This window comes from Cherax quadricarinatus, chromosome 74, assembly GCF_038502225.1.
Source record: "Cherax quadricarinatus isolate ZL_2023a chromosome 74, ASM3850222v1, whole genome shotgun sequence".
Lineage (NCBI taxonomy): Eukaryota > Metazoa > Arthropoda > Malacostraca > Decapoda > Parastacidae > Cherax > Cherax quadricarinatus.
In genome coordinates this window covers 15942785-15956133 of record NC_091365.1, presented here as the reverse complement: position 1 = coordinate 15956133, position 13349 = coordinate 15942785, and the positions used below count along the sequence as shown (strand labels likewise).

At 39.0% G+C, this 13349-nt stretch overlaps 1 protein-coding gene across 14 annotated transcripts in view; it reads left to right on the top strand.

The window, feature by feature from the left end:
• Positions 1–13349, top strand: part of LOC128700122 (transformer-2 protein homolog beta) — a 119010-nt gene that overhangs the window by 73211 nt on the left and 32450 nt on the right. For 5 of the 14 annotated variants that reach the window (XR_008408717.2, XR_011394082.1, XR_011394083.1 and 2 more), the window contains 2 exons: positions 2996–3076; positions 6805–7141. The exons of 3 other annotated variants lie outside the window; for them this stretch is intronic. Coding sequence is in view for 2 of the 11 variants with exons in the window: in XM_053793070.2 (XP_053649045.1) it covers positions 2996–3053 (58 nt within the window). In the remaining 9 variants the exon portion in view is untranslated. Of the gene's footprint in view, positions 1–1111; positions 1840–2995; positions 3077–6804; positions 7148–13349 lie in introns of those variants that run through there. 6 more of the 14 variants (XR_011394085.1, XM_053793070.2, XR_011394086.1 and 3 more) reach the window with 5 other exon arrangements.

Genomic DNA, 13349 nt, shown 5'->3' with positions numbered 1-13349 from the left:
ACCAGTATTCCTTGTTAGGGCAAACAAGGCTTCAGTAAAGGGTGAGTGAAAAAACAATCAGTAGTATGCAGGTCGTCTTCAGTCAGCTGTGGAATATTTACTGCAGGAGAAGTTAAAGGAATACATATTTTCTTAATGATGTTCTTTGGCCACAGACGCTGCTCCTCCATGTGGTAGGCTGCAGTATTTCTGGACCTTCAGATTGCCATTTTAGTGACTGCTGTAGGGCTATTCACTTTCTTGTTTTACTTTCATCCTTTTGTATTTTCTTTCTCTTTCTTCTGTGTATTGTCAGTCCCATAACCCTTCTAAATTATTTCTCCCTAAAACAAGTGGTTCTTGCTTAACATTAATGATATTTATGCTAGTTTAGAATTTGTTAACAACAGTTCTGTGTTGGAAAAATGGTATGCAGAGTCATCGTAATTTTGCAGAGCTCACCGAGGAGAACAGGACGGGAGTCAAGAGTTAAAGTAGCTTAAAGGTAGAAATGTAGGAAGAATTATGAACACATTCACAGTTCTCTAGAGGAGGTATTATTTGTAAAATGAATTATATGAATGGGTCTTGTAGCCAACTGCCTCCTCTCCTTTTTCATTCCTCTCCAGTTCTTCCTCCCTTCATCCTCTGCCCTTCCCCTCCATTTTCCATTCCTCCTCTCTCTCTGCTCTTCTCCCAATTTTTCTACATTGTCCTCCCTCTTTGTCTACCTTCTTGTCCTCCCTCTTCCTGCATCCTTTTTCCCCCTTCCCTTTTCTCTTCTTCCCTTCCCTCTTCAATTCTTCCCATATTTCTTTCTAATTCTCTCTTCTCTTCTTCCTCCCCCTCTTCATCCTCCTTCTCTTATCACTCTTCATTATATCCCTATTGTCTCACTTTTTTAATGTTTTCATGTACCCAATATGCTAAAATCTCTCATTTTCGTACATGGTCATAAAACCTAAGAGTAGTACGGCTGTGGAAAAAAGGTGCTTTGCCTCTCAAATCTTAAAAAAAACCTGACACATTTTGAGAAAAGGCCTGAAAATTGTTTATTAAATTCACAACCATAGGCCAACCTAAACATAATCTTATGTAAAATATATAAATCTGGTACCTTTCTTTCCCACAGCTGGTGGTGTCTGGCTACTCCCTGATACTTCTTGGAATAAATACTATAATGGATTCAAATACCCTCCATTGTGTGTAATTCATCAGCACAAGAAAATAGGAGTGGTTCAAGAGACTTAATTAACCAGCCTAGTGTGGCAGTATTAATAACAATAGCAATAGTAATGGTGGCAGGTGGTAACATTGTCAACATTCATCTGCTTTCCCATATTAGTTTAATTTGTACAGATGGGATCTGTAGCATTAACTCAGATTACCAACAAATAACTTGATAATTGACTGAAAGGTATTGTTATCTTATCATAATCTTATTTCTTCATTTTCTCATTTTGTTTCATTTTCTCTTATCTGTTGTCTTTTCTTTTATCCTCTGTCCCCCTCTTGGCCCTCCATTTCTTCCCTCTCCTCTCAAACTTCCTCATGCTAACATGTTCTCAGTTTACTTGCACTCCTCTTGCTTCTTGCTTGCTCCCTTCCCTCTCTTGGTGTCTTTCTTCTCTCCTCCATCTTTCTTTAACTTCTTTACCCACACCTGTGTAACAGCATTAGCTAATTAGTTTTTCCTCGCAGGCAACTATATGGCAGACTGTAAGGTCTTTTGTGTCTTTACTGGTTACTCTCCTATTCCCTTTTCTCTTTTTTTTTTTTACCTCCTTTCCCCTCCTTTCTTCCCCTCTTTCCTTTCCTCCCTTTTTCATTTCCCAGTCTCCCTCTCCATTCTTTCCTTCTCCTCCTCCCCTTACCTCTTCCCCTCCCCTCCCCCTCCCTCTCCCTCTCACCCCATTTCTCTTGGTTTCAATATTGGAGGATTAAGGCTTGCTATTTTGGACAAAGAAATCCTCTTTTGATTTTTTTTTTTTTTTTAGCAAGGTAAGGTATTGTATAAGGAGAATGTGCAAATACTGTATTGTTACCAGAGTTTCCAGAAAGTTTTAATTAGGAAGTTAGTCTTTTAAGCTGTGAATTTTCTATACATTTTCCTAAATGCTCTTTCCTTCTATTGTAAAAAAAAAAATTCTGTCCAAGGGATTTTTAATGACTACATATCCATTCCAATTCAGAGCTGTTATATATCTCATTGCAAAATATTTGAAGATAAGGTATTTTCTAAACACCCGAGTTTCAACTGTGTAATACATGAACACCTTTTTACCTTCCTAAATCCAGCCTTCTTTGTTTCATTAGGTTATGATGTTGACATGGAAATGAGAGGCCCCATCTCCTTACAGGCCCTTAGTCCCTTCATTCCTTGTTAAAGTCAACCACCTTGCCTTTACTGCAGAAGCCTCCATTTCTTGATCAGACAAGCCTCTAGATTCACTAAAGAAATCAACTTAATAAATCATAAATCTTATACGAGTCTCCCTCCATTGCTCTACCAAGAGCCCAGGAACCAATCGTTTGGCCTAAATAGTAGGGAGATTCCCCTTTTGTCTAAATTTGCTGTGGCTACAATCTAAGACTTTCAGTAAATTATGGATATGGTTTGGACTGCAGCTGATGAATTTTGAATTGTTTATTTTGTGAATATACCTATAATATGACCATAAATTAATCATTATATCAGATTTTTTAGTTGAAAATTGGTAATGATGCGGCATATAAAGAATGTTTGTTATTTTGCTTTAGAAGCACTGCATAACCACATGGTTCTAGTGCTTAATAAATGCTGAACTTCAACTATTGCTCTACTGCTAATATTTGGGTCACTGTTAAATGAGCTTAGAAGGCTTGGTGGCCTGATACAGATACCTGTACTTGGTGCATGCCACATATGTGCAACAAATTTATCATTACTAAGTGACCTTTATTTTGCTACTGTTAGTGGTGTATAGTTGGTCATGTTAAGTGAAAGGTCAGATGCCATTTTAAGAAAATTTCCAAGTTCTAGGATGAACTTCAGGCCAGAAGGTAGCCGAAGGAAGAATGCTTATATGGAGTAACAGCCCGGACAAGATTTCTCCAGGTTAGTTCCCCATTATTACTGAGGATAGGGAGCTGTGTTTGTAAATTACTGTACTTTGATTTAGCTGCATAATGATGGTGGAAGGTGATTGGAAAATGCTGAATAATGATGAAGCAGTTTCAATTCAGGTCAACAAAATAAAACATCACTAGTTATGTCAAGGATGGTTTGAGGATTGTAAAGGGCATTTTAAAAAAAATAGAGGACATTAAGGTATTTACAAATAGTAAATTGCTAACAGCCTGTACAGTAGAAATTTTATAATTAGATCCCCTTGTAATTCATAAGGATTCATTTAATTTTTACCTGAGTTGTTTGATGGGTTCCCTGACTTGTTTCAGCAAATTAGTATTTTTAAAAGAGCATTGGGGTGTGGTTACTTTGGTCTTAGAAGTTGCAATTTTGAGCAAGTGAGACTTGCATTTGAGATAAAATAATAATCTCCACTTCATTTCATAATTATATACCAGTAGGTAAGTAATATAACATGATTTAAAAACAAAAAAATTTAGTAATACTTTCAAAACTTATAAATATGTATTGGGTTATAAATGCTGTTCTTTTAATTGAATCCCATTTGAAATTCCAATTTAATTTTTAATTTTGATAAGGAATGCATACGTTACATCAAGTACGTATGCTGCTATGATACACCAGTACGTTGGCAGTGAATTATTGCAAATTGATGCATTATCTGACTTAATGCATAAACACATTTTATAATCAAAATTATTTTAAATTTTCTTCATCGTTAAACATTTGCCAGGGCAAAGAAACAAATTATTTGAATATCTGTATATTTTGGTAAGGGTGCCATAGACAATTTGGGAAAGTGATCAATTTGATCTCTGATCTGGTCATATTACCCACTACTACTCTCATTTTGTGGAAATGAAATATTGTTTTTAATTTGTTCTAATCTTGTGTGACAAGTTACTGGCAAGATGTGTTAATGTCTGCTAATTTTTGCAGCTCTGTAGTCATCATTTGATGTGTGCTGGTCAAGTAAGCAATGTATGGGTCATAAACAACTATTAATAATGAGAAATTTTCTTAGCTAATGTTTTCATCTACTTAATTTATGACAAAGGAACTTTATAGTATAGTTTCTTGAAATTCAGTCAAAATGTATTGTAGGAACCTTTTATGTTAAGATTTGTTGCTTGAATATTTTTGTTTGTGGAAGCATACCATTTTTTATGCTAAAATTTTTTTCAAGATTATAATTACAGAGGCCTTAAAATGCATGATGTGATGGTATACAGAGTCTTGAGTGCATCTAAATGAGATTTTCATTACTAGTAACTTTGAAATATATACTGTGATTTTGAGCGTCTCTTGAAGTGCTATTTGCTCAATAACATGAATGTTTGTAGAGAAATTTTAATATTATGGATTGATAAGAAATATGCGAGACTAACTCACTTGTGCAATATAAATTATGGCAACCTTATTTTTTTGTTAAAGCTTTTCTGCACACCACCACTTCGTCACCTGCAATACGGTTTATACTCTATACTTAACCCTTAACTCTATATCCTTTACTTTTTATCTGTGTGCTTTCGTTTTCTGTTTAATTTGTTGATGCATTCTACATTCTAAGTGCCAGCAAGTGGACCCAAATTCATCTAAATGACATCCAAATCACCATTTTTTAATGTGATTTTCAAGTACAGGGGTCCCTAGCTTACAAACATCTGTACTTACAAACGAAGTCCATTAAAAAGAATATTAAGAATTGTTTTAAAAATGCTAATTCACAGGCGTGTATATGTGCAATGGAACCATCCTTCGTACTTTAGTTTTCTGCAGGATAATTTTAGAGTTGTAAATAACGTCTTTGTAAGTTGAAGCTCCACAATAACAACCTGTTCACTAGGTGGGGCTCCCCAGTATTGCTGTTAGATGTTAGGTTGGGATCCCCATAACTCACGAAATCGTAATGACACGATTACAAACAAACCATACCACGGGTGGGGATAGAACTTGCGGGTTCTATTCACGCCTGTAGTATAGTTTGGGATCCCCTGTATTGTTGAATGTTTGGGATCACCAGTATTGCTGTTAGATGTTCACAAGTATGGAGATAAAGTATAGCTAACATGAATGATTGGAAAGGTTGTAAATGTTGTTAGTTTGAAGTTTCAGGAAGAGGCATACAGTACATACATAAAGGGAAATACATAATTTTTTACTTTTGAGGGTGAATATGGAACAAGGTAATTAATGCTTCACTTTCAGTTTGGTTTGGTTTTTGTCTTTAAAGCCACTTTCTTTTACTGTGCATAATAATGAGAACAGAAAGATGAAATTTTGTTGGTGAAAAATCTTAATATTTAAAAGATAAATAATAAAACTAGGTAGTATAATTTTAAATATCTTTTATAATCAATTTGAGATTACAGTACAAATATTTTCTTTAATGCAACTTCCATATTTTTTTATTAATTCAGAAAATTACATATACCAGTGATTTCTCTTATTTGGAGTAGGTCGGGGTTTCTTCTGTAAAATTTAAAATTTTAGTGAATACTGTACAGTAGGGCACCACAAATCCAAGCCTTTCTGGGCCAAGGCCTTCCTGGATTATTGAATTATTAATTTTTCTTCCCCTTCTCCCCTTTCCCACAAGGTTAGTGTCTTGATGCTAGTGAAAGGGGCTCTTGATCCAGGGAACTGGAATTATCCTCCATTTGGATCGAACCTGAATGGCTCCTATTTCCCAGGTGTTATATGACCCCTATGGGTTTAGCACTTCCTCTTGATTAAAATAAACAAGACTGAATCTCAAATTAAGAGATTTTTTTTTTTTAATGGCTGTTTCCCATCGAGGCAGGGTAACCCCAAAAAAAGAAGAAATGCTTTCATCATCACTCACTCCACTGTCTTACCAGAGGCATTATGATACTACAGTTCAAAAACTGCAACATATCTCCACCCCTCCTTCATAAATGTTACCTTGCTCACTCGCCAACAGAACATAAAGTTGTAAAAACACTTGCCTCCACTCTGTCTAACACACTCGTGCACGCAACATTCATGCATGATTTCATACACCTACTCTCCTGTATGTAAATACTGTAGAAAAATTAAACCATCAACTGATTTGGTCTCATAGGATGTTTGTTTCTATTGACAAAGGGCAAAGTGTAGAGTAGATTTTAAATAATTACTGGTATAGGATCTGGAAAACTTTTCTCAGATAAGAGGCATTTTCCCAAATTTCTAGTTCCACAAGGTCTCAACATTGGATATTTCTGAAATTCCCAGAGTTTTGAAGTCTGGATTTGTGGTCTTCTTCTATTCCTCAATGAAGTGGAAATATTCTCGTATTACTGCTGCATTTGATATCGGAATTTCGGAGATTGTTCTGAATTGCTCTATGGCCCATATGGGTTTAGCACTTTATATGATAATTTGAATTTAATAGATTATGCATAATTTATCGTTTTATTTTCTGAATTTGGGAGAAATTCAAATACTATATTATAGATAATGAGAATTCTGAATAAGAACGAAATTACTGGATATAAAATCTAAATTTTTTTTTTTTAGTCTTCATTGATCTCTCAGCTCCATATTTTGGATCTAAATATTTGCAATGACACCTTGGTTCCTCCAACCCATAACATAAATATTTTATCTAAACTTAGACTTTTGTAACAAACTGCTTATTGGATGTATTTTGCTCTTTTAAATAATCATATTCATTCATCAATTAATTTCAGACATGTGATATGGCGGGTTCCACAGCTTAGGGGTTAATTTTGAGTCGTGTGTTAATGTGTTGTTGTCAACGTATGAGTTGAAAGGCAGTGAAGAAGTCGACAGTGTGAGGCATGGTAAAGGACTACATTCAGCATGGGAGATGGTATAGCGCTCCACTTTGTGTGAGAGATGGTAATGGACACTACGTAGAGGTTAAAGCGCACACCACTTAGTGACGTGGTAGAGGAGGAGGAAGACCCTTCATGTGTTGGGAAAGATGGCAAAGAACACAATGCCACAGGAAAAGGACTTCATAGTGAGAGGTGGCAGAGGATGCTTCTTACAGATTGGGAGATGGTAAAGGTCTCAAAATACTGTCTTTCTTACTCTCCTCCTATTAGTTCCTCTTTCCTCTGCTGCTTCCTCTCCTCCCCACTTCCTTCTCTCCTTCCCCTCATCTTACCGTCTCTTACCACCTTTTAACTGCATTGTGTTCTACTTCCTCATCCTCTTTCATCCTTTTTGTACATTTTTCTTTCCTTTGTTACTTTCTCAGCCTTTGTTACTTTTTCATCCTTTACTTTCTCATGCTTTGTTACTTTCTCATCCTTTGTTACTTTCTCATCCTTTTATTACTACCTCATTGTTAACTCCTCATTTTCTCACTTCATCTTCTTACTCGTCCGCTGTCTCTTCCTCATCTTACTCGTCCTCTGTCCCTTCCTCGTCATCTTACTTGTCCTCTGTCCCTTCCTCATCCTCTTACTTCCTCATCCTCCTCTTCCTTATCCCTTTCTTCCCCATCCTCCTGGTATTTTCACATCCTCTATTTCCTCATCCTTCTTACTTCCTTAGCTTTCTCTTAATTCTTCTTACTTCTTTATCCTCCTTTTATTTCCCCATCCTTTTCCAATTTCTCATTTTCGTTACTTTTTCCTTTTCCTTCACAGTTTCCTCTCCTAAAACCACCATGTTGGCCACCATCTTGACCCTTCTTCTTTTACTCCCTCCTCCCCCTAATTCCACTCCGTCCTATCTAATCCACCCCATCCTACCTCCTAATCCACCCCATCCTACCTCATAATCCACTCCATCCTACCTCCTAATCCACTCCATCCTATCTCCTAACCCACTCCATCCTATCTCCTAACCCACTCCATCCTATCTCCTAACCCACTCCATCCTATCTCCTAACCCATTCCATCCTGTTTCCACACCCCCTCCATCCTTCCCCCTAACCCCTCTACCATCCTTCCCCCCCAAACCCCCCTTCCATCCTTTCCCCCCAAACCCTCCTTCCATCCTTCCCCCCAAACCCCCTTCCATCCTTCCCCCCTAACACCCCTTCCATCCTTCCCCCTAACCTCTCCATCCTTCCCACCTAATCTTCCTCTATCCTTCCTCCCTAACCCCCCTCCATCCTTTCCCTTAACCCCCCTCCATCCTTTCCCCTAACCCCCTCTCCATCCATCCCCATAATCCCCCTTAACATCCATCCTCTAACCCCCCTCTCCATCCTTCCCCTTAACCCCAACTTAATTCTTTCCTCATTTTCTCCTCTGCCTCCCCAAAACCCCTTCCTCCCCAACCCCCTTCCTCCCTAACCTTTCCTTTTCTTCCGTTATCTTTTTCTCCCCCTATCTTTTTCTCCCCCTATCTTTTTCTCCCCTTATCCCTTTCTCATCTCTCACACACCCTCCTTCCTCCCTCCCCATCTAACCCTCCTCTTCATCTCTTCACCTCAACCCCCACCCTCTTCCCCTTCCCTTCTCTTGCTTTGATTTCTACCTTTACACCTCCCTTGCCTTATACCCTTCTGCCCCTCCCCCACCCTTCCCTCCCTCACCCATCCCCTCCTTCACTCAACCCATTTCCTGCTCCCATTCCCTGCTACTTCTCCTCTACTTTACCCCTCTTACTCTCTCTTCCCTACTTTACCTCTCTCCTACTACCTCTCCTATTTTACCCCTCTTCCACTACCTCCTAATTTACTCCTCTCCCACTACTTTCACCCCCTCTACTCCTTCCCCTCTATTCCCTACTACTGCCCTGCCACCACCCTCTGCCATCATTATTTTACCACTCTTTCTCATCTCCCTCTTGTCTCTCTCTTGTCCTCTCCTTCACCCTCTATCCCTTGGTTCTTACCTCCTATCCTTTGTTTTCCTCCCCATCCTCTTCCACTTATCTTCCTATCTCTTCTCTATAATAAATTAGGTTCTGTTTCATTTGATTTTATTAAAGGCTTTTCTTAGGTAAACAGTAAATTTCCTTGTATGAAGTGAGGGAATAAGGAAATAATCAAGCTTTCTGACTGATAGCAACTGTATGTTTTACTTAGTGAATATAATGCTTCCATTGTCAGCTCCTTTCACTTGGATGAAAAGATAAGAGGTGAAGACCCAGCTTTTGTTGTGACTGTTTCACTCTTTGTAGAGCTTCATCAAGGCAAGACTAGCAGAGAGTATGTAGTAATCATTTTGGATGTGTTTCTCAGCATTTGGGTGCACTCATATTACCATCACCTCTTTCAGAAAGCTCTACTGTCAGTATAGATGCATTCATTCAGTTTTATTACACCAACTTGATCCCTGTTAGCCTGTCTGTTGCATTACTTTCCCTAGCTGTTAACTCTCCTCAACATTTTACCTCTTGTCATTATGTATGGGTTGAGCACATTTTGTAAATATAAGGAAGCAAGACTTGATAAAGCTCTGCATAGTGAAATGCTACTATACTTGTATGTATTTCATTACTGTCGGCAGTACACCTTTGTATCCTTTATCTGGGATGAAGCTTAGTGTTAACACCAAGACAGGACGACTGCTGCTTACAACAGTTTCCTTGATGCAAGAGGTGATACATGAAGTCTTTTCTTCACTTAGTTGAGATCAAACTAACACAAATTTAAGTTGTAAAAATTAGTTGGTAGTTGTTGTTTAGTTATTGCTTTACATTTCTAATTTTACATTTCTAATTTTTTTCTGATGAAATAAGAGAACAACGCAGTGGTGGGATTAAACAAAGACAGGATGTTAGTTACATTATTTACTTAGAGACGGTGATGGTTTGTGATTTCCATTATGGTAGCTTTATCCTAACAGTTTAGACACACGTGCTTAAGCTCCACACCATACCTAACACTTTTATTTTTCTCTATTTCCAACAGTATGTAGGTCTTGTAAAAAGTTCTTATGCAAGATGGCAATCACTCAAATAATAAGAATAGGCATTTTAACTTGAACAAACTAAACTACGCTTTCTGTTCTTAGTGCTATTATTTTGTTTTTCATTTTTTTTTATCTAAGCTAGTACACATTTATTTTCTTTCAGACTATATTAGATTTAGTACTATTGTAATTAGGTATGATTCCATGGCAGTTGACCATTGAAAATTCTTTTAATTTGTTGGTACATGTAAATATGAATCTCTTACATATTTGTGATTTAGCAGCTATTTCACCTTGGTATTTACTGCTAGAATATGTGGTATTGAGGGCTGTCCTTAAATATGGAATAGAATAAGAAAAATTTACAAAGCCAGCAAATATCCTAGCATTCATGAAGAAATAATTTTGGTAAAGGAAGTAGATCTTCTTGATGATGATATTTCACACGTCTCCAGTTGATAATGAGACAAGAGTGGAATATTAAAATCATCTTATTTGATGTGTTTTAAAAGAATTTCAGAAATATTGTTAGTAGGGGTTGATTAAGAAACATTATAATTACATAAAACAAATTGGAAGCTACAATAGGTATAAATTATTGAATGATATAGTTTGTAGAGATGCTGGTGTGAGGTGAGAGTATGGCAAGAGTAAGTGGTTTTTGAATGGTATCTTATGATATAGCAGCAGCATAATTTCACATGTGCTGTGCAGGTCTCCCTTGCTTTATGCAATACTGTAGTTGGATTCCTGGTCCTTGGTGCATGAAGTGATCCCATTATAAAAGATAAATCAGGGATTCATTCTGAGATTTTACAAAGTCCACATTTCCTGACTATTATTTACCAAAAATTTGAGCTAACCATGTTTTCACCAAGTGGTCATATACAAATTAAGAAATGAGGGGAAATAAGATTCTAATTCTTTCTCTTGAGTTTAAGCAGAAGCGTGTGGTCGCTTGCCGTGTCATTCGTGACGCTAAACACGCTGGCGAGATTGTTTCCACCATCACCTCTGCTTCCTCTATGAGTGCAGTCTGGAATAAAGTGCAGAAATTGAGTGGTAAATACTCTCCTGACCTGGCTCCTGTTCTGTGGGTTGCCAGTGTTGATATAGCAAACCCTCTTGATGTTGCCATTGAAATTGGCAATCATCTGGTCCGTATTTCTCAGGGGCTCCATCTATGCCCCTCGTTTCTTTCCTCAAAGTCTGCCAGAGAGTTAGCACCCTTGGACTTTTCTTCTCTCAAAGAGGAACCGTATAATGTGCCTTTTACACTTCAGGAACTGGAGGTGACACTCTCAGCTTGCCGATCATCAGCAGCTGGGCCTGACGACATTCATATTCGGATGTTACAACGTTTACATAAGTCGGCCCTTGCAGTCCTCTTACACCTCTTCAATCGTATTTGGTCACAAGGAGTTCTTCCCCAGCTGTGGAAATCTGCCATTGTTCTCCCTTTCCGCAAACCGGGTACTTCAGGACATGATGCCTCCCACTATTGCCCCATCGCTCTTACTAGTGCAGTTTGCAAAGTGATGGAACGTCTCGTAAATCGACGTTTAATGTGGTATTTAGAGACACACAACAGTCTCTCCGCTAGTCAATATGGCTTTCGTAAGGGTCGTTCTACCATAGACCCCTTACTACGCTTGGATACGTATGTTCGTAATGCCTTTGCGAATAATCACTCAGTTATTGCCATATTTTTTGACCTTGAGAAGGCATATGACACAACTTGGAGGTATAATATTTTGGCCCAGGCCCATTCCTTAGGCCTCCGAGGCAATCTACCATCCTTCCTTAAGAACTTTTTAACTGACAGACATTTCCGTGTTCGAGTCAATAATGTTCTTTCCCTGGACTTCGTCCAAGCTGAAGGTGTCCCTCAGGGATGTGTTCTAAGCACAACACTTTTTCTCCTTGCTATAAATGATTTGGCCTCTGTTCTTCCACCCAATATTTGGTCATCACTCTATGTTGATGACTTCGCTATTGCTTGTGCAGGCGCTGACTGTCATCTTATTGCAGTTTCTCTCCAGCATGCGGTTGACCGTGTTTCCACTTGGGCCACCACGCATGGGTTTAAATTTTCAAGTACCAAAACTCGCCAAATTACTTTCACTAAACGCTCTGTTATCTCCGATCATCCTTTGTATCTCTATGGCTCCCGTATCCCCAAACGTGATACAGTCAGGTTTCTAGGCCTTCTCTTTGACCGTCGGTTATCCTGGAAACCTCACATTACCTCTCTGAAGGCAACTTGTCACATCCGGCTAAACCTTCTTAAAACCCTTGCTCATCTTTCCTGGGGAGCTGATCGTCGAACTCTGCTTCGCCTACATTCAGCCCTCATTTTATCGAAACACGATTATGGTGACCAGATTTATTCCGCGGCCTCTCCTGCTACTCTCTCTAGCCTTAACTCTATCCATCACCAAGGATTACGTTTGTGCCTTGGTGCTTTTCGCTCTTCCCCTGTTGAGAGCTTCTATACAGAAGCGAATGTTCCATCTTTGTCTGATCGCCGTGATGCCCATTGCCTTCGCTATGTACGCTCTCACGATCTACACAATCCTTCCATTTATAGAATGGTCACCGATATTAGTAGACATTCTTTATTTGTTCGCCGCCCCTGTTTGCTCCGTCCCTTTTCTCTTCGCCTACATTCACTCTTGTCTTCCCTTCAGTTACCACCTTTATATGTTCATGTAGCATCTCACTTTTTCCTACCCCCCTGGGAAGTTCCAGCTGTTCGGGTCTGTTCTTTCTCACTCCCTTGCTCGAAAGCTCAACTGCCTACGGTGGCTTCCCACTCTCTTTTTCTTGATCACTTCCACTCCCATTCTCATGCCACCGCTGTGTACACAGATGGCTCTAAGTCTTCAGACGGCGTCGGATTCGCAGCAGTGTTTCCGGACAGCGTCGTGCGGGGACATTTACTATCTTCAGCTAGCATTTTTACTGCTGAACTGTATGCCATTCTTGCAGCACTTATTCGTATCGCATCTATGCCTGTGTCATCATTTGTAGTAGTCTCAGACTCCCTTAGTGCTCTACAGGCTATACGAAGATTTGATACATCTCATCCCCTAGTTCTCCGTATCCAACTTTGGCTACGCCGTATCTCTACCAAACATAAAGATACTGTTTTTTGTTGGGTCCCTGGTCATGTCGATGTACAGGGCAATGAACAGGCAGACACTGCTGCGCGGTCAGCAGTACATGACCTACCGATTTCCTATCGAGGTGTTCCATTTCTGGACTATTTTGCTGCAATAGCTACCCACCTTCGCACCCGTTGGCAACAACGTTGGTCAACTCTGCTCGGTAACAAACTTCATTCTATTAAACCGAGCATAGGTTACTGGCCGTCTTCTTGTCATCAGTGCCGA